Genomic DNA, 19,716 nt, shown 5'->3' on the forward strand with positions numbered 1-19,716 from the left:
CACTCATCTGCCCATTTTCAGATCCTATCCAAGTTTCATAGTGAAAAGTTTATTTTTCACCCAATTTTCTGCAGCTTCCAGGAAATATGCAATATCTAAGAAAATGTTCGTATCTACTATGAATAATGAAAATGCTACAGTATACTCAGCAGCACCATTTTACATTAACACCAGAAGTAGTAAGATTCGTAATTCTTTGTGGTCAAGTTCTTATTACGTAAATGGCAATTAGAAAGGCTGTCAAATTACGTAGATTTCAGGAAATGGCTGCAAAACCTCCCGCTCCCTTGGGAAATCGGGCAGCATAATCAAAGACCCCTCCAACCCGGCTTACTCACTCTTCCAACTTCCTACATCAGGCAGGAGATACAAAAGTCTGAGAACACGCACTAACAGATTCAAAAAGAGCTTCTTCCCCGCTGTTACTAAATGACCCTCTTATGGACTGATGGACTGATCTAATCTGTTCACACATCTCGACTGAGTAGCATGACACTCCTGTATGCTTCACCCAATGCCTGTTTCTATGTATTTACATTGTGTATTTTACGTTTGCCCTATTATGTATTTTCTTTTCATGTACGGAATGATCTTTTTGAGCTTCACTCAGAACAATACTTTTCACTGTACCTCAGTATACGTGACAATAAACCAATCCAATCCAATCCAAAACCTGAAAATAATAATTTCATCTCCAAGGGCATGTCAGAAAAAAACAAAAAATTGTTCATGCAGATAGAAACATTTTGTTCGAACCTAGTTACCAAATGCATCAGTCTTTGGAAAAGATTATATCTGTCTAACAGACTTAACCCGAGTTGAAGAATGCAAAGAGAATTAAACAAAATGTTAAAGGCATTGGGCCCAATTTTATTATACGGTGCCAACGCAGTCTTTTATTCTGAACCTTAATTTGTTTATATTTGTTCTTCATGTATCAATCCCTTTTCATTGTAACAATTCTTATTGTAACTCACATTTTTAGTCTCTCCATGCTGTATAGAATATGTATCCAAGTAACATCAAGATCTTTTCTTTAACCTCTGCAAATGCTATACTTAAGGCATCAGGTTAATTATCACTGATTTTACCTCGCCTTTTTAGGGAAGACTGAATGGTGCCTTACATATCAGGCAGAAAGAACAATGGAGGATCAAACATAACTAAACTGAAGTTTTATTTTTCCTCTTAAATATAATGGATTGTTAAATGGATGTTAAATTAAGGTTTGATTTATTGAACCCTGTTGATCATGAACAAACTGATATCATGCCAATGTAGTATCTTTTAAGATTAACCAAAGGGGACTTTAATTAATGTTCACAAAATTCTGTAAGTTTTTTGAGAGAGTAAACAGTGAAACATTGTTTTCACTTACTGATGAATTGTAATAAGTGAGCATAGACCGAGTAGATAAAACAAAAAGTAAGAAGGAAGAGTTTTATATTCACACAAAGTTATTGGGATGTAGAATGCTTAGCTGCAAGTGCTACTGAGGCATTGGATGTAACATTATTTGAAAGAGAGTATACTAAATATTTGAAAAAGAATATTAAGCATTTTTCTGGAAAGTTCAAAGAATGTAAGGAGAGTAAATAGTTCCAGCTGAAGGGCTAGCACCAACTAAGGCAAAATTCTGCCAAAATAGATTCCTTCTGTGATGTAATTTCTATAATTTTGAGTCTTGATGTATAGATACATGGGTTTTATCTGACATGGCTTAAACTTTTCAACATTATGCTACAACTTTGCATGATGTTTTACTTGGAGACACTACTTGACTTAGCAGTGTTATAGTTGCAATAATATTTCACTGGCCCATCAACCAAGAGACAGAAGTTCAAATTCTGGATTCATTTGTTATTTATTTCTCCTGTACATGGAGGTTTGGCCACAAAGGATTTTCTGGCCTGTTGCTCAAATAATGGTATTGGCAGGATTAATGAGTATTGTCTCTGGCTGGGGAAAGATGGGAAGAAAGAAAAGGGAAATGTTACAAACACAAAGTTATTGTATTATTTTCCCCAACATAGGTTAAGGCAACTGAAGATTTTGGGGGATTTTCCAGCCGTTATTTGCCAGCAGAATATTTTAGTCCCGCTGATGGTGAAGCCCCGCCTTGGGTTTCCTAGCGGTGGGAGGGGGGGCACACCACCATGCCATGCGGAAATCCCCAACATGCCTGGGTATGCAGATACTTTTTCCAAGTTCCTATTTGTTTTTTGAATGTTATTTATAAGTGTATGTTCCTTTATTATGATTTAATGTTGTGCATATGGCAACCTTTGATTGAATTAGTACCAAAAACCAAAGTCTTTAGTCACTAACTATAAACTAGGTGCACACTATAGCTACATACATTTATAGAAGTATCAATGGTAAATAAATTAAACATTAAGTTGAAAAAATGCTTTAAAATTGGTTACATGAATAATATTTCTGACATACCACAGCTGTGCCATTTGTGCAGTTATGCACCACAGTACAATATTGGGAAAGGCACAAAAGACCCCAAATGTATTATTACAGCTTCTGTAACACCCATCTCTCATAAACAGGGATCAGAATGGGTAATCAGAGGTGCCCAAGTTTTAAAATATTATCTGAAAATTTCTAAGTGAAGTCAAGTATATTAAAACATACTCTTCTCGCACATGTTAATAATGTGAAATAAAGAGGCAAATTATGGAGTGCAATATACAACCACTCTTAGCCTTACAGGTGTTTTACTTTTGAAAATGCATAAATTGTTTTGTAACGGTTAGAGTCACAGGTGAAGTTTTTAAAAAAGCTAATAAAGTTAAATATTTAATGCTGACAAGGATCGGAACATTGCAATTTGTAAGCACTAGTCTTTTGGTAATTTACTGAGATTAATTCTCTAGAATTTCTGAATGAAACATGCCAATGCATTCATTAAAAGGACTAACAGATAAGTAGCATTTGTAAATATATTTTGCAAATGAGTAAGACAACGAGAGAATGACATTTCTAACCTAGATATTATGGATTTTACATCAACCTTCGGTTGATAATTATCACCACGGAGATTCTCAAGGCAGCAACATTCAGTTTGGTTCATCACGTTAAATCTGTTTTCCAACAGATTTATTATGGGGTGCACAATTATATAGATAACAATCTTAATTATGGCAGTATGTTTTTAGTTTGTGCAACTACAAAATCTGAAAAAAACCTATTCACTCAAAATTCCTAGATTTATTGCACCACACTGGTGATTTTAAAAATTTAGTTGTAAAAATGTCTAAAACTAAAGTGGACCACAACTTTGGCTCCTTTCGAAGTACACATTTCTTATCTAGTGTACGATCAACTTTTCTTTTAGCTGCTTACCAGTGTGGCTCCGTTTATGTACCATTAGAACATTGGGCCCAATGCAAACCATCCCACAGATGTCACACTTCAGTTTACCATTCGGGAGTCGTATCCCTCCATCAGCTTGTATCTCCGGCCCTGGGTTGCTTTCAGTTATTCCATTGCTTTCCACCATGGACCCCTCCATGGCACTCATTTCTTCTTTGTTTCTGGCTCGGTCCACTTGATTAAGAACTTTTCCATCATCCTCATCACTATGCATCTCTATCTTGATGGAGTTTGCTGAAAAACCAAAATAAACGTTTTCATAAAATAAGGTCACTGCTAGCTGTTGAAAGCCTAAAAGCCATCTTTTTTTTTATCCTAGTCCTTCCTCACATTCATACTTGACTAATAACCAATGAGAAATACCAGTATGTTGAAAACTGGCTTCATATGAATGAAGCAAGTTTAAAATGATTCAAACATACCTTATTATTAAGTGAGCAACAGTTGTTAAGATTCAGATACAGCACCTTGTATTGTTTTTTTTTAAATCACTGTATTGTGAACTATTATTACTTATATGTGACTGAAACAGAGCTAGCCATTTGTTTTTGTAGATATTGTGGTGCACAGTTTCCTGCACCTACTCTCTGGGACAGCTCTTGGTGCATGTCTCAGCGGAATGCGATTTCTGGAGTGATGTTCTCAGTACTTGCAACATCACAAGCAGCCAGCCCATTTCCCCCTTGAATGGTGATAAAGATCTTTGCTTCATCCCACTAAAAAAACACATACAATTTGTTTTTTTCTTTACTTGAGTCTTAGAAAGAACATTTTAATTTGAAAATTTGTTCAAATTGATTTTAAAAAATAAGGTTCAGACTACATTTGATCAACATCAGCAATTTTGTCACAAGACAAGCAAAATTAATGATCACCATTTTCTCAATATACTTATTATGATCCAAACTGAATGAAGAAAGTCAGATATTTAGCAATGAGTTTGCATGACAAAGGGTTTCACCTACACAGAATTTAAAGAAAGGTTAAAAAGTCATATTTTAGTCCTTTTTATTGAGGACATCTAATCCCACGACTTTCCCCACTTCTTCTCCCAGTTCAGGGTTCACCAAACTTTTAAACTCCTACAGCAAAAAGATCGAGTCAATGTGCAAATAGTACTCAACCTCTATTAATGCCATCCTTCCATTAGTTGCAAGAAGGCATTAGGCGTTTGCTGATTTCCTTCCAATCCTTCAATGAGGCACCATGTTCCAGGATTCAGGAGAGAAGAGAAAATACAAACCTGCATCATGTTTGACACTGTGGCCTGATGCTCCCATGCACTGCAACACCACATAACTGTGGTTGGAAGGTTACAGCTGAAATCTTCCATACTATAACATGATGATCGAACAATAGTGCCTGCCTTTCCGACTGTTGAAATGATACACTACATTACAAATTACTGTCTTAATCTCCTGAAGCTAATATTGGGCTTTCAGATTTTGGCCTTCAATAAATACGAAAATGAAAGGAAATAAAGCAGAAAACAAAAAATTTAAATTGATAGCATAAAGCATTGTTATATTTTTCAAATGTTTCATAAAATACACCCATTATCAAAGCAGCTCAATTTAATGTGACTATCCCCATTAACCAGGTCTTCAAAATGTGTTGGAGCAGATTTCTGTCAGCTGAATGAAATCAGCTTTTGGAGCACTGGATAGGTCAAACAAGTTGAGGCTAGTTCCCATTTTTTCCACTGGACTGCAATGTAAGAACTGGCATTTCAAGCGTACCATTGAAATGAATGGGAATTATGATACAGCTTGAATTATGTTGAATGGGAAGAAAATATTGCTTGATTTTCAAGCAGAGATTAATTGAGAATCCATAGTCCTCCCAAGTTTCAAACAAATCCACAGTTATTTTCAATCTTCTGAATGTTACTGGTGAGTTTCATAACCTTAAACAGGATTTCCCCAAAAGATCAGCTGGCTTTTTTTTTCTAAAGCAATGGAATGTGGAGGTGTGAAGGTCAACAGGATGGCGAGTGAAAGCTGCCAGAGTCAGTTGTAAAGTTTAAAATAATAACGAACATAGTTGTAATGAATGCTTGAATGTGAGCAAATTTCTGTTTGAGAGGACACTATCAGATTTGGCTCAGTGGTAGCATGAGTCAAGCTTAAGCTCCACGCCAGACACCTGAAGTCATAAACTAGGTTAACGCTCAATGAAAATGCCATCTTTAGAATGAGACAATTAATTACAGTTCTGTCTGGCATCTCAGATGGAAATAATAGAACCCATTGCACTATTTAAAGAAAAACTGGGAAATTCTCTCAATGCCTTTTATCCCTTAAATTACATCATTAAAAATAAATTATCAGATCATTTATCAAATTTTTTAAAGTAGAAGTTTTCCATGTAAATTCCCATGTTCCTCTATATTGTTACACTTCAAAAATGCTTTGTGATGTCCTGACATAACGTAGGATATTAAATAAAAGTAGTTATTTCTTTCACAATATTTATTTTGGACCTGAGTGACTCAAAAGTAAACAGAAATTAATAACAGAGATTTAATACTAAGAATATAAATTTGTATAAATAACAGTTATTAACGCAGTCATACAAATATTGCCATCAATACCAGATACCACTGGTGAACAGGAATTCTAGACAGTCTTCATTCATTCAAAACTCCATGTATTAGAGCAGGTGTACCATTGAAAACCACTTGGAGTGAAGAACATAAGCAATTGAAAGGTCAATTTGATAATTATTCTGTTTCTTTTTGTTCTCACTTAGATTCTAGACCACTTAACACTAGTCAAGGTCATCAAATTATTCTGCGCACAAAGTTCTCAATTTCAGCCAAGCTGCAAGGTAACAACGCGTTTGAGGTCACATCATTCTTCTCTCACCTTTACTTCCCCTCCCTCAAAAAAAGATTCACATTGCAGGATAATTTTGGAAGCAGCTAGGACACAGATTGCCTGCTGATCCTGAGTTGCAAGGGAATCATTTATGGTACAATGAAACCTATATAGGGATAAGAAATTATTGGTCAGGGTCATTAGAGAATACCTAGGGATAGTTCCTTGAATGGATAAACCTGACTGGAGAGGAGGGGAAAGTATCTTAAAAAGGCATATTGGGATGGATATATCAGACTAAACATACATGAGGTGTACAGCATAGATGAATTTAAAGTGAAACTACACATGAAGACAAAAGGAATAGAAGGGCATGAAGATGCTTAGATGAAGTAGGTTAGGAGACGGCCAGTGTGGAACATGAACAGTATCATAGACTTTAGGGCGAATAACCTGTTTCTGTGCTGTAAATTCTGTGTAATTCTATACATATGTACTGCTACATTGCAGTAACCCTTCTGAACAAGTCAGAAATAAAACGGGATCAAACAAAGTTTAGGACGCCCATAAACACTTCACAATATCTGGAAAAAACAATAAACTTAAAAAATATATTTTCAAAATAGGTTGTTGAGTTACGTTCAAAATATACTAAATAACCTTTAAAAATAAAATGAAGCCACAGAAGGTATGACTCATGGATTGAAGATTTCTTTCAGATAACTAATTACAGTAGGACCTGGAGACAAGTTCATTTACAATCAAAATATACAGAAAAAAGTCATAAATAATATCAGTAAATCCATAATGATTTACTGCTTTGGGTGCAAAAGATAAATGCCTAATGTTGATGAAATGGCATACGTTTCATGAGAGAATACTTCCCTTTCAAACCATTCTAGGTCAATTAAACTAGTATTTGTTAGCTGTAAATAACATCCCATAAAGATTATTATACATCAGTTAGCTTTACTTATGGGGCAATTATTTAACACATTACATCAATGTGAGGCATTTGTGCATGAGGGTCCAAATTGAATTTGTTTTTTGGCCACTTGTCTAGAGCAAGCCGACTCATAGCACTTGAGCTCTGAACACACTTTAGTGTAAGTGCGACCATTGTGGAGCAAAGTTTAAAGATTTTTTAGGTGACCAGGCAAGTTTTTGAACTTCACAAAACTTTTTTTTCTAAATGGCACCAGTGTTGTTAACAGTAAAACATAACCAAGAGTTCCATTTACCCAGCCAAGGAACAACAGGAAAACAGCAATTTAATTAAAACCTGAATTGATTCTTAATAATGTGCAAATAAAGAGCTCTTTAAAGCAGCATATTTATATGATAAATATCTAAACCTTTAAAGTAGAAATATTTCTGATGTTTTTGTTCTGACAAAATTGTTCCTGTCCTTTTTCTCTGACCTCACAAACTGACAAACTGGATTTATGTATAGTAATAAGCATATATAATAATAATAATCTTTTTATTATCACATGCAGACTAACATTAACACTACAATGAAGTTACTGTGAAAGGCCCCTAATCGCCACATTCCGGCACCTGTTCGGGATCACAGAGGGAGAATTCAGAATTCTCAGCTGGTATAGGAATTGAACCAGCGTTGCTGGCCTTGTTCTGCATTACAAACCAGCTGTCTAGCCCACTGAGCTAAACCAGCCCTGCCACCAGCTTTTGTTGCACTGTAATGAATATACAGATAGCCTCATTAATAACTTTTGTACTTGTCCACCCTTCTGAATTTTCTAGGTATATTTTGTTATGATGTCTTCGGGGATGAACTGCAGCCTAAGGGCACGTGCTGCACTTTCACTGTTCCATTTTTCTACTACAGAAATCAAATTTGTTTGTAAGGTGGACAAATAGCATCAGCTACTCTAATTTAGTTTAAGTAATGTTGCTTATGGTCAAAGAGGGTTTAGAGTGCATTCTAGTACCATCAAATTAAAATGCAGAATATTTAGGTTGCCGTATGTCCACAACTGGAATAATTTGTTCAGTTGGTCCCCACATATCAACTCCCAATAGCTCTCAGTTATGCAGATAAACCTCAAGAGTTGGAGTCATTTACTTTGAACAAATGCTGGTTTATGGAGGATATGAGTGCGTTTTAATTTTTTTTAGCCTATTAGTTAATAGGTTCTATGAAATGAATCGGGAAAGTTGGTCAGATCTATGAAATCCATAAGTAGAAAGTTAAATTGCAGAAAGATTTTTGTTCCCTCAGAGAATCACTGGGAGTCTAACTAGATCCGGAGAATCATTACAGTTGTGAGGGTAAGTGAAAAGTTAGCTATGAACATAAAGAGTCATGGACTTCTGATATTTGCTCAATTCTTTCGGGAGATGAAAAATTATGCAGATTTATATCTGAATTGGCCAATCCAATGGATAATCCTTTTCTTTTTTTGCCTCTCTCAGGAGAAAGTGCAATTAGAGAACATATGGATTGAGCCAATGCTATCGACAGTTACAATTTTATTTGGGTGGGACAGGCCTTATGGTCTATTCTTACTTTCTTTTCATCCATCCATATGTCAGATGAATCCTACTGGCAAAATTTAACACATGGAAATTCGAGTCCTTGACTTCAAACTGGACAATCTTTAAAACCTAAAATCAGTTTGTACCCTCACTTCCAAGACACAAACTGACATTTTGAATGAATGATGAATAGGGATGGCTATTCAACTGTTCTTATTTCAACTTTCTGTTAGGAATTGATAAGACAATGAAATTCTGACAGTCACTGAAAGGACCAGCATAAAGAGGAACAACATTGCCAAGGCAATGCATCATTAAACTATAGCTAAACAAATAAAAACTTCACTATAAACAGTTTACCTGGTGGAAGCGAAAAACTGGTTGGAAAAAACTGCAAGTAGCATTTGTCTAATTTTTACTTACAACAGGATTATGAATGAATATATTTTATTGTACCCTCATCCGTGTGATACTTCCAGTTATCTTTCTTTTCCTTATTTGAACTGAGTGATATTTCTTCAATCATTTAATTTGAAAATCACTTTAACAATCCCAGTGAGTCAACTACATCTGAAGAGCTTCCCTGGTGAAACTGTGATGGTTCCAAAGAGTAGTGATAAACTACAGAAAACCTTTCAACGCATTCAAACAGTAACAGGTAGCCAACCTTCAGAATGTGCAAAATTTTGATTGAATCAAATGGAAACATACCTGGAAATAAAAGGAACCTCACTTTGAAATGGAAACAAAATAAAGAAAATTTCCACTAACTTTCAGTTCTCTGTGCATATACTATTAACAATGTTGACTGGAAAATCCTGTCAAAAATCTGCACACTAACTGGATTTAATCAGAAGCTACATGGTCCATTGTTTCAGTCTGAAAGCCATTTGTGAGACAAATTAATTTTGTATTAGTTACTACTGTATGTGCATTTATTACAATAACTTCTTGATTCAACAAATTTCCATTTGATTTTGCACTTATCCGGTCATTTCTTTTCTCTATAAAATCACAGAGACTTCAGCCCAAGAATCAAACCAATATGCCTGTGAGAATGGAACTAACTACATAAATTCTTGCCTCTTTCTCCATACCTGGTTTTCTTACCTTTTCAAGAGTTCAATTCCCTCATAAATACAATTGACTAAGGTTGCACAACTCCAATTCTATATGTTCTATTTTCCAATAATGTTTTCATAAAATGTTCTACTAACCTTTCCCTTTGTGCTTTTAGGATTGATCTATAATGTCCCATTGTTAAAATTTTCAACAAAAGTAATTTTTAAATAAGTTGAAAACGTGAACAAAATTTTAGAATTTCTGAACTTTATACAAGAAGAACGTAACAATTTACCAATGTATGAAATCTTGTAAATTTGAATTCTACCTAACAAATCCAAGAAAATGTTGCCGTTAACAAATGGTTTCAAAATTATGAATGCACATTGATATCTTTTACATTTGTAATCATCATAAATTCCTTAATAATTCAAAACAAACATTTGAATCAATTATCAGATAATGACATGATAATATGTGACGCTTTTGAGAGATGTGGTACAATGAGGCTAAGAAATTAATGCTCTGAACAGCTGTGAAATGTTGGAAATATAATTGTTAGCAACTATACTGTACTGTGCTGTTCTATGTTCTATACTGCACTAAGGTAATGTAGGATTAAATGCTTTCCCACCACTTTCATCTTCCTGTACTCAATATAATTGCACTTTAAGGTGCTTGCCATTTGTTCAGTTTTTTTGTTGATTGTTGATGTCTTTTCAAATGCAAGCTGAAATCTTACATTCAAATTTGAGCAATAGCAGTTATATAAAATTTTAAGTAAAGTGTCTCCAATTTTCATTTTAATCAGCAAAGACTTAAACAATCATAGACTGAAACTGAATAAAAGGAGGGCACTCAGCCTTATATGCCCGTGATGGTTCTTTGAAAGAAATATCCTATTAGTATCATTTCCCTACCCTTTTTCTATAGCCCTGCCATTATTTCCCCTTCAATTATTTATTCACTTCCTTTTTTGCAAGTTATTATTGAATTTGGTTCCACCATCCTTTCAGGCAATACATTCCAGATCATAACAACTCGATGTATAAACAATTCTTCTCAGCGACAATTACCTTAAATCTGTGACTTCTGGTTCACAACACTACTGCCCAAAAGCAGTTTCTTCTTATTTACACTATAGAAACATTTCATAATTTTGAAAACTCTTATTAAATCTCCCCTTATCTTTACCAGGCCAGTTTCTCCAGCCTCTTTGGTTAATAACAGTTCCATAACCCTGGAATCATTGTAGGAGATTTTCCCTACACTCTCCCTAAGGCCTTGGGCATTCTTCCTAAAGTCTGGTGTCAGCACTGGACACAACTCCAGCTGAATCACTTATGTTTATTTAAATGTTGTGAACTACTAAGAATGTTAGTGGTTAAATTACTGAATTAATAATCTAGACGCCTGGACTAATAATCCAGAAAATGTGAGTTCCAATCCTACAATGGGCTACCGTGGGCAGCACGGTAGCATAGTGGTTAGCACAGTTGCTTCACAGCTCCATGTTCAATTCCCGGCCTGGATCACTGTCTGTGCAGAGTCTGCACCTTCTCCCCGTGCCTGCGTGGGTTTCCTCCAGGTGCTCCGGTTTCCTCCCACAGTCCAAAGTTTTGCGGGTTAGGTGGATTGGCCATGCTAAATTGCCATTAGTGTCCAAAAAGGTTAAGTGGGGGTCACAGGATTGCGGGGATAGGGTAGCGATGTGGGCTTGAGTAGGGTACTCTTTGTAAGGGCCAGTGGAGACTCGATGGGCCGAATGGCCTCCTTCTGCACTGTAAATTCTATGATTCTATGATTCTGTGAATGGTAGTTTGAGAATTTAAATTCAGTTTTCGAATTTTGGAAAGAAAAGGTGGTATACAAAGCTGTTGGATCATTGTAAAACCAAACTAGTCACATCCAAATACTTCCTTCAGGGAAATGAACTTGGTACCCTTACCCAATATGGTTTGTATGTAATTTCAGTGCCACAAATATGTGGGTGACTCCTAACTGCCCTTTGAAATGGTATAGCTAGCCATTCAGTCGTATCAAGCCTCGATCAACAGTTATGAATGTGACTCACCATCACCTTCTCAGACCAATTTAGTAGAGGCAATAAATGTTGACCTTGCCAACAACACCCGCATACTAAGAGTGAACAAAGAAAAAATGCAGTCTTTTAAATGAATTGAACAATTTAACTTTAATAATAAGCCAATTTATATAGCTCAACTTCCTTCTGGTTCTGCATTTGTATAAAACGCCTGCATATTACGGATTTCTAAAATCGCTCCACATTTCTCCAAACATTTACATCTAATGGTAAACATGGCACCCAACATCAGTGATGACATAGGCATTTTAAATACTGATACAACATAAATTCTGTATTCGGTGATGTAATCCCTGCCTTTTGCATTTTTAAGTGTTCCATAATAATCGCTATCAAACTGTGAAAACTGTGAGTGTAGAACACAGATTTTAAAATGCTATAAATGCACCATAACTCTGACATCAGTTAAAAGAAAAATGAATGTTAACGTTTTATCAGAATTAATAGAGTATCTCCACCTGAAATGTATGCAGTTCAAAGAAAAAGCTGATTAATATTTTGGACGGAGACCTTTTGTTGGTATGAACAAACTGTCCCCCCTGAAATGTTAAGTTGTCTTTTTTTAGTTCCTGATATATCTGTATTGCCAGTATCTTTCGGATGAGACATTAAGTCATGATCCTAAAATATTTCATTGAACCAATTCTCCAAGGTATCCTGGCCAATATTTATCTGTCAACCACCATCACTACTAAAACAAAGGATCAGGTCTACGACATTGTTGTCTGTGGGTGCTTGTTATATGCAAATTGGTTACCATGTTTCCGATACTATAACAGTGACTAAACTTCAAATAGTACTTCATTGGCTGAAAAGTGCTTTTGGATATGTTGAGATTATGAAATACTCTTTTAAACTACAATCAAACTACTATCCCCAAATTACTGTACAATATATAGTTAGAAAATGGTGTGATTTTAATTTTAATTAAGCCAATGACTTTGACAGATGCAAAAAATTGATTCTGGCTAGAGCTCCACAGATCTTAATTGGTGCACTGACTAAAATTAACTTGCGTAGGCAGTTTTTCCAATTGGGATGGTAGTGTTCTGAGGAAACAATTACAAATTAAATAGAAATTATTTTGGAAAGACTACTCTGGTATAAAATGTGAAAAATAACTGATATGCTGTCAGGCTAAAGCTGAACCATCAAATAATCTGACTATTTTTCACTAAGAATAGTTCTGTACATTCTTATTTTTCTAAAAAAAAATCTTCTGTTACGTTGGTGGAGAAAATGGCAATCAAAAGGTTAAATAACATTGTTTTGACAAAAGCTCCAAGGCTGAGACAAACCCACTTTCTTCCACCCCATTCCTGTAGAAAACTTGTTGCCAGTCCTGTCTGCACCATCCTCACTCTCCCAATAATACTTGGCCTTGGGCCAGAGGTGTCATTTTACATACAAGATAAAAAGGGATCATTTTTGAGAGCAGATTCCCCCACCACCACCGAACATATAACTAACATTGTGTAGCAGCACATTCCTGCTGCTCCCAATGGCAGTTCCGTAAAAAGTAATGATGAGTCAATAGTAAGAAATAATGTACAGTATTAACACATTTTAGACAGAAACAGCAGGTTTCATTCACGATTATTTCTGCTCCAGCACTTCAGTAGAAATATGGCACCAGACTTTGTCCCGTGAGATGAAATCAGATTTACAGTAAAAGTATAACAAAGTAACCAAGGTCATTGAGAAATCTGCCTTAAGAAAACGGCTCTAAAAATACCTGAATTAATATTACTTTTCTAATCTAAAATGTGAAAAGAACCTATAATGTGAAAAGAAACTAAGTACAGCAGGGAAACAGGGATCTCCACATTCTTTAAATATTTCATCCCAAAAAGCTTTGTTCATGTCCATACTAACCCCAAACAATATGTAACATGATTAACAGCAAAGGCATCTTGTTACTCCACGAACCCCACCTGATATGAACCACTGCTAATGAATAGTCAGACAACAAACAGCTTTCAGATAGTTTTTACAAATCTCAAGCACATATGTTCAAATTCAACTTTTGCCAATTGAAATGTCTTGGAGGGCCTGTCGAAAATTGGGTGCCTAATAGCATGAACTGCAGTGGACCTCCCAAGAAAGTTAAAATGTACTCACTTTCAACATATGCAATATTTTCCATTAAACTTCCTTTTTATTCCAATAAAAAACAATTGGACTTCAAATTTAGATGGAGGTGTAAAGAATTACTCAAGCTTACAGAGAAATTAATTTTCAAAGGCTCTCAAATACATTTAAAACAATCGATGACTTTTTCTCACTCCAACTAAATTTCATGAATTTTAAACCATGAAGAAAGTAAAAACTATTTAAATTATGTATCAGTTACTAAAAACAAATATTATTTTCTCGACTTGTTAATTTAGAAGTAAACCAAATCAAAGGAGCAAACAGCTTCTATTTTTAAATGTATGTTTTGCATTGATCTTCCAAATTACTATTATGCCTCGGAGCCCCATAGTCCATATTTGTATCATCTACATGGAGCACCTTCTTACATTTTTAAACTATGTTTAGGAACCTTTAACTTACCTAGTTTAACCAAAATTGCAATAGCAACTTGTGTAATCTACAAAAAACAGACATCTGCCATCTTCCTTTGGTAGAGAGCAATGTATCAGCCAACTCATCTAGCAAACAATTTTACATCAGTTGGTAACGATCATAACCACAGAATATTTCCTAAACACCCAGACATATTTTCTGAATCCAGCATTCTGACAAATGGAATAAACCACACCAGGATTGCAAAGCAAAAATACTCTGATATGATTATTATTTCTAGAACAACTTTGTGGCTTAGAGTAAATTAGCTGGTGAGGAAATTAAAACAGAAAATAAAAGGCTTTAAGAGGTATTAAAAATGACATAAGTGGTTTCACGTGCAGCAAACTACAAAGTAATTTTTGAAATTCTACTGCTATTCATACTCCAAAGTAAAATTCTGAATGTAGTTCTCAGACAATTGTGAAACACTGAAATAATAATTTTAAGAAACCAAATGTTTATTATTCAAAATTTCTAATACACATAAAACCTCACAAGAGCACTAACAGTTGCCAACTAAACCCAAACATATCCTACCTGGCAAGGATAAACATAAATTTCCGAATCCATAAGTTCCATAATTTAAACCACGAAGTAAATTCATATGTACGAGTATTAAAAACCCTTGCCGAGTTTTTCCTCTCTATTGCTGTGCTATGTGCTGTGGTAACAAAGCCTGCAGATTCAGAGAATAATGCTAGTGCAGAGTAGAAACCAGCACACAAAAGGCACTTACTGTTAGTCATGTGACTCAGGGAGGTGTACTGGCCATTGGGCGTGCTTGTGGTGGGGACCACCACTCTTGAATGCTCCATCTTGGGAGAGAAGTCATCACTATCTGTTCCAATGAAAAGGTCAGTCATCACACAGTAGTTAATAAAGCATAGTTCTTGTTTCCAATAAATTATTTTTTGTGAAATATGAGTTCTTTGTGTTCTGTTGACTTAAACATGAGAAAAGCAATACTGCTTGAGCCAGAATGAAAAGAGTGATTGATCTCTCAGAGAATTTAGTATGCATCCTGTCTTAAAAACATATTTAATTTTTAAATGTTCACTTCCTTTGGCTGTCATAAATTTAAAGAACAGCATTCAAATTAAAAGCAGCAATTGACATTATTGAGCACACAAAGAACTATTATTTGCAAGACGCTTTGCAACTTTAAGGTAAAATATTTCTTATTACTGTTTAAAAACTCACCACCATCAGTGATAGGGCCATCAGTAGCCTCTGTTTCCATCTTCAAAGTGCAGTGCTGTAAAGAAAATTGACCTAAAATGTCATGCCGGATGTCTTATTCGTCACTGAAATGTGTTAACGGTAATTAAAAAACACCTGTGATTGTGGAACCCTATCTTTGCACTGATACTGCACCTCATGTATGGTGTGGTAATAATTGCACAATATGACGACAACATCCAGAAGGCTTTTAAAGGCATCTTTAAAAATCAGTTTTATATATAAAACAAATGTGTGCATCATCTGAAGTAAATGAAGTATATTTCATGGTTTTGTTACTGTTGTGGACAGTCATGGATTATGGCAGTGTCCTGCATCCAAATTATAAGGGTGCAGAAAGCGACTGCAACCTTTGTCAGAGGTCAGCACAGTAGCTCATTAGGAGATTCAAATAATATATTTCCGCCAACATTTCTTCAGTCTAACAAGCTGCGTTGCTGATCAGTTCCTGGAAACATGTTATTCTAAAATTCTCTGTCTGTCATGTTAAAACATATCTTTTAAACCTTTTTTAGATACTGTAATTTGTTGAGCCTATTAATGGGCATTAATCATACGGCATTAATTCGTCATCTGAACAACCTAAACTTGTTCACTTTGCCATACTTCTATACCTTGACTCTAAAACGTACATCCCAATGAAACTCAAAGAAAACTAAATATATTGAAAATAGCAAACTTAAACCCAGAAATCAAACAAATATTGACGCCCATCTTTATATCAATCCTGAGAGATGAAGCAGCACTGAAATTGAGTGAGACTCTCTGATATTTGACTACATTTTTTCTCTGCAGGATAATTTACTAATCTCCAAAGTAAATCGGTACAGATAGTTAACAGCCATGTATTAATCTGAAGAATCAATTTATATTGATCGCAACATATTTTTAGTCATTACGACGGAAAGTTGCTTTACATACTGGAATAGGGTTATTTCTCCACTTGTCTCCAGCTACTTCCCTGAAAAGTGTGAATTCTATGTTCCTCTTTCTGCTAGTCTTATATTAGAGTCAGACATACTATTTACAGTCACAAATAGCCTGGAATGAATCTTAACCCAACGACAATCTACGGCCCAAACCAATTACTAGGTACCTATAACTAAATTTAAAATGCGACATCTATATAGAATAACATGCACACTTGTTCTAATACCACCATTAATAGATACATACAACAAATCAGGCGAATCCAATACAGCTCCTACAAACAAAAACTGAAAACTGCGTCAAACAGACTGCAAGAAACAGGAAGAAAAGTCCTACCAACAAAAATTGTTAAAGCACTCCAGTACCGTTTACGTTTGCTCACGCCAAATTTCCACTTTTCTAGCCTACAAATCGGAGAGAAAGCGTCAAAGTCAAGCGACTGTCAGTTCTGACTGATGTTAAGGATAAGACTGCAAGGTATGGAACGGGTGTTGGAAAAGTGTTCAGGAATGTCAACGTACAGTAAGTACTTCGGAAGAGAAAGAGGTCAGCGCCTCGCAATGCGATTAACAAAAAAAACTTGATACACCGGTTCCTAAGGAATCGACGAAGAGAGAGGAGCAGGCTTATAGATTCAGGCCAAGTTACCAGGATTGCTTAAATGGCCCATATCAAAATATTATTTATTTCAGTGGTATGTGACAAGTTAAGTGCGGAGAGAAAAATTTAAAATTATCTTCCTTTGACATTGATACTATCAATCGGGAATGATCAAGAAGGTAATAGTGGATCATATATTCATATTTACTGTTCAATGATTCCTTAATAACTGTGGTGAATAATATGGGTGCGATTGCTATCAACAAGGATCATGACATTATCCCAGCCACATATGAATTCGACAGGATTTACTTGGGGCTGCAACAAGTCATTAGGTCTGTACAGTATATGTGCAGGTACTTAACTTAAAAAAAATCTCCGCAGGGTCAAAATTGATCTGATTCGCTTTTCTGACTGATGCGGAAGCAAACCTTGTGATTACCTCAGTAATAGGCTACGGTCAAACAAATCCATCACAATTCCCTTTAATGTTGCACAGAGGCGAGTTGTTGAATCTGAAACGCTGCTAATCCAGCAGCCACTTCCTCCATCTTCACCATGGTAGTATGGGAGTTTGTCAAGCTCCGAGAAACCGAACCGCGCGGTTCTGCCTCTCGGCGATCGACTAGAGCAAAGATGCACTCCAGCCGACACAAGGGAAACACCAAAGATAAAGAACCACACAGAAACCCAACCAAAGATTATGGCATATAAAGCTCCTTCGTTTGCAACTGCTAGACAGACCTGTCGCTAACACTACTAGCTAACACTATTACAATACACAAATCATAAATGCATGACAATCAGTATCAAATGGTAGATATTAACGGTTGATATTAATTAAAGTTTTCAAGACAATTTACTCGATATCAGAACCAGACGGTAATTGCACACTAATCGGTTATAGGCCATTTTCGATTGCATACATGTGTCAATCTCAGAAATGTCCATTCATTTATACACATATAAACCCACTTTAGCAGTTTGGTCAAAGATATTATTAAAAGTTGATATTAAATATTGTACAGTAGATCCAATGAAATACGCACATTGTGGATTATGAGCAAACTCAATGGTTTATGTGTGAAAAACTCAATGATTTAAGTGACTTGAATATGTAACTTTTTTACAGTATTACAAAGGACTGGTAGAATTTTACAGTTGTGGGAATGACAACCTAGGATCTGTGCTGTAACAATTGTTTGTGACTGAATTAGTGGCATTCTGTTTCATCTTATTGAATTCCGAGATTTTCACCAATGCTTTGGGGATTACATTTTGACAATTTGTTTAAATCAATGGTCTTGGACATGAATCCGGGGCAGCACGGTAGCATTGTGGATAGCACAACTGCTTCACAGCTCCAGGGTCCCAGGTTCGATTCCGGCTTGGGTCACTGTCTGTGCGGAGTCTGCACATCCTCCCCATGTGTGCGTGGGTTTCCTCCGGGTGCTCCGGTTTCCTCCCACAGTCCAAAGATGTGCAGGTTAGGTGGATTGGCCCTGGATAAATTGCCCTTAGTGTCCAAAATTGCCCTTAGTGTTGGGTGGGGTTACTGGGTTATGGGGACAGGGTGGCGGTGTTGACTTTGGGTAGGGTGCTCTTTCCAAGAGCCAGTGCAGACTCGATGGGCCGAATGGCCTCCTTCTGCACTGTAAATTCTATGAATCTGAAAATGCACCAATTGCAAAACAAAACTTGGAAGATTCATTAATAATTACTGTCTACATTGCTGACATCTTGCATGTTTTATTTAATTTATATAAAATCACACACGTTTGAAATATGGGATTCACTCTGTATTATTTAACTATTTTAAATTCAGTGATTTTTTAAAAAACATATCCTCAGTGAAACACAATCTTGAAATTATTTTAAAGATCATGTCGCAATCTTATATGTGCTTTCTCATGATTTTATGTCGCCATCGCATCTGATCTATGTTCTAATTTTTTCCTATTCACATTTCATCCATCTTAGTCAAGCAGATTCACAACACCATCTGAATTTAAATGATCAATAATATTTTAAGATGATAAATTGATTAGACATGGTGCTCTGTTTAAAAAATGCTAAATATGCACCACCAAAGTGACCTCAACACCACCCAGAAACAACATAAAGTTCATCAGAAAAATCGCATTATTAAGAGAAATACGAAGACGTGGTGAGGACTGAAATATGCCTAAACACTGAGGATTACAAAGCAAAATTCTTGGTCACTTAAGCCTCACATGGGTACTGTTTCACAATTAGTTTTGAAGTCTTGAAAGATTTAATGAGTTTGTTTAATCACAAATGACAACTAGGATCCTATAATATGGTTTTCATGATTTTCCTTGCAAATACAACTATCATTTGACAACTTTGACCAATGTCAAAATGTAGTTTTCATGTTAAAGAAAGAGACGGGTTTCGATTTTTTTTTCTGAATTTCAGGTTTCTGAAAATAGAACCAGGAGTAGACGTATAAGGAAATGAATCGTTTATCTGTATGTCTCCTAA

The 19,716-nt window shown here is 35.7% G+C and overlaps 1 protein-coding gene across 1 annotated transcript in view; it reads right to left on the bottom strand.

Annotated features, from left to right (window-relative positions):
- ikzf2 (IKAROS family zinc finger 2) overlaps window positions 1–19,716 on the bottom strand; it is a 234,967-nt gene that overhangs the window by 96,304 nt on the left and 118,947 nt on the right. The window contains 3 exon segments of the mRNA XM_038787051.1: window positions 3,355–3,618; window positions 15,179–15,280; window positions 15,643–15,697. Coding sequence (XP_038642979.1) covers window positions 3,355–3,618; window positions 15,179–15,280; window positions 15,643–15,697 — 421 coding nt within the window.

The sequence above is a fragment of the Scyliorhinus canicula genome, chromosome 2 (genome assembly GCF_902713615.1).
Source record: "Scyliorhinus canicula chromosome 2, sScyCan1.1, whole genome shotgun sequence".
Lineage (NCBI taxonomy): Eukaryota > Metazoa > Chordata > Chondrichthyes > Carcharhiniformes > Scyliorhinidae > Scyliorhinus > Scyliorhinus canicula.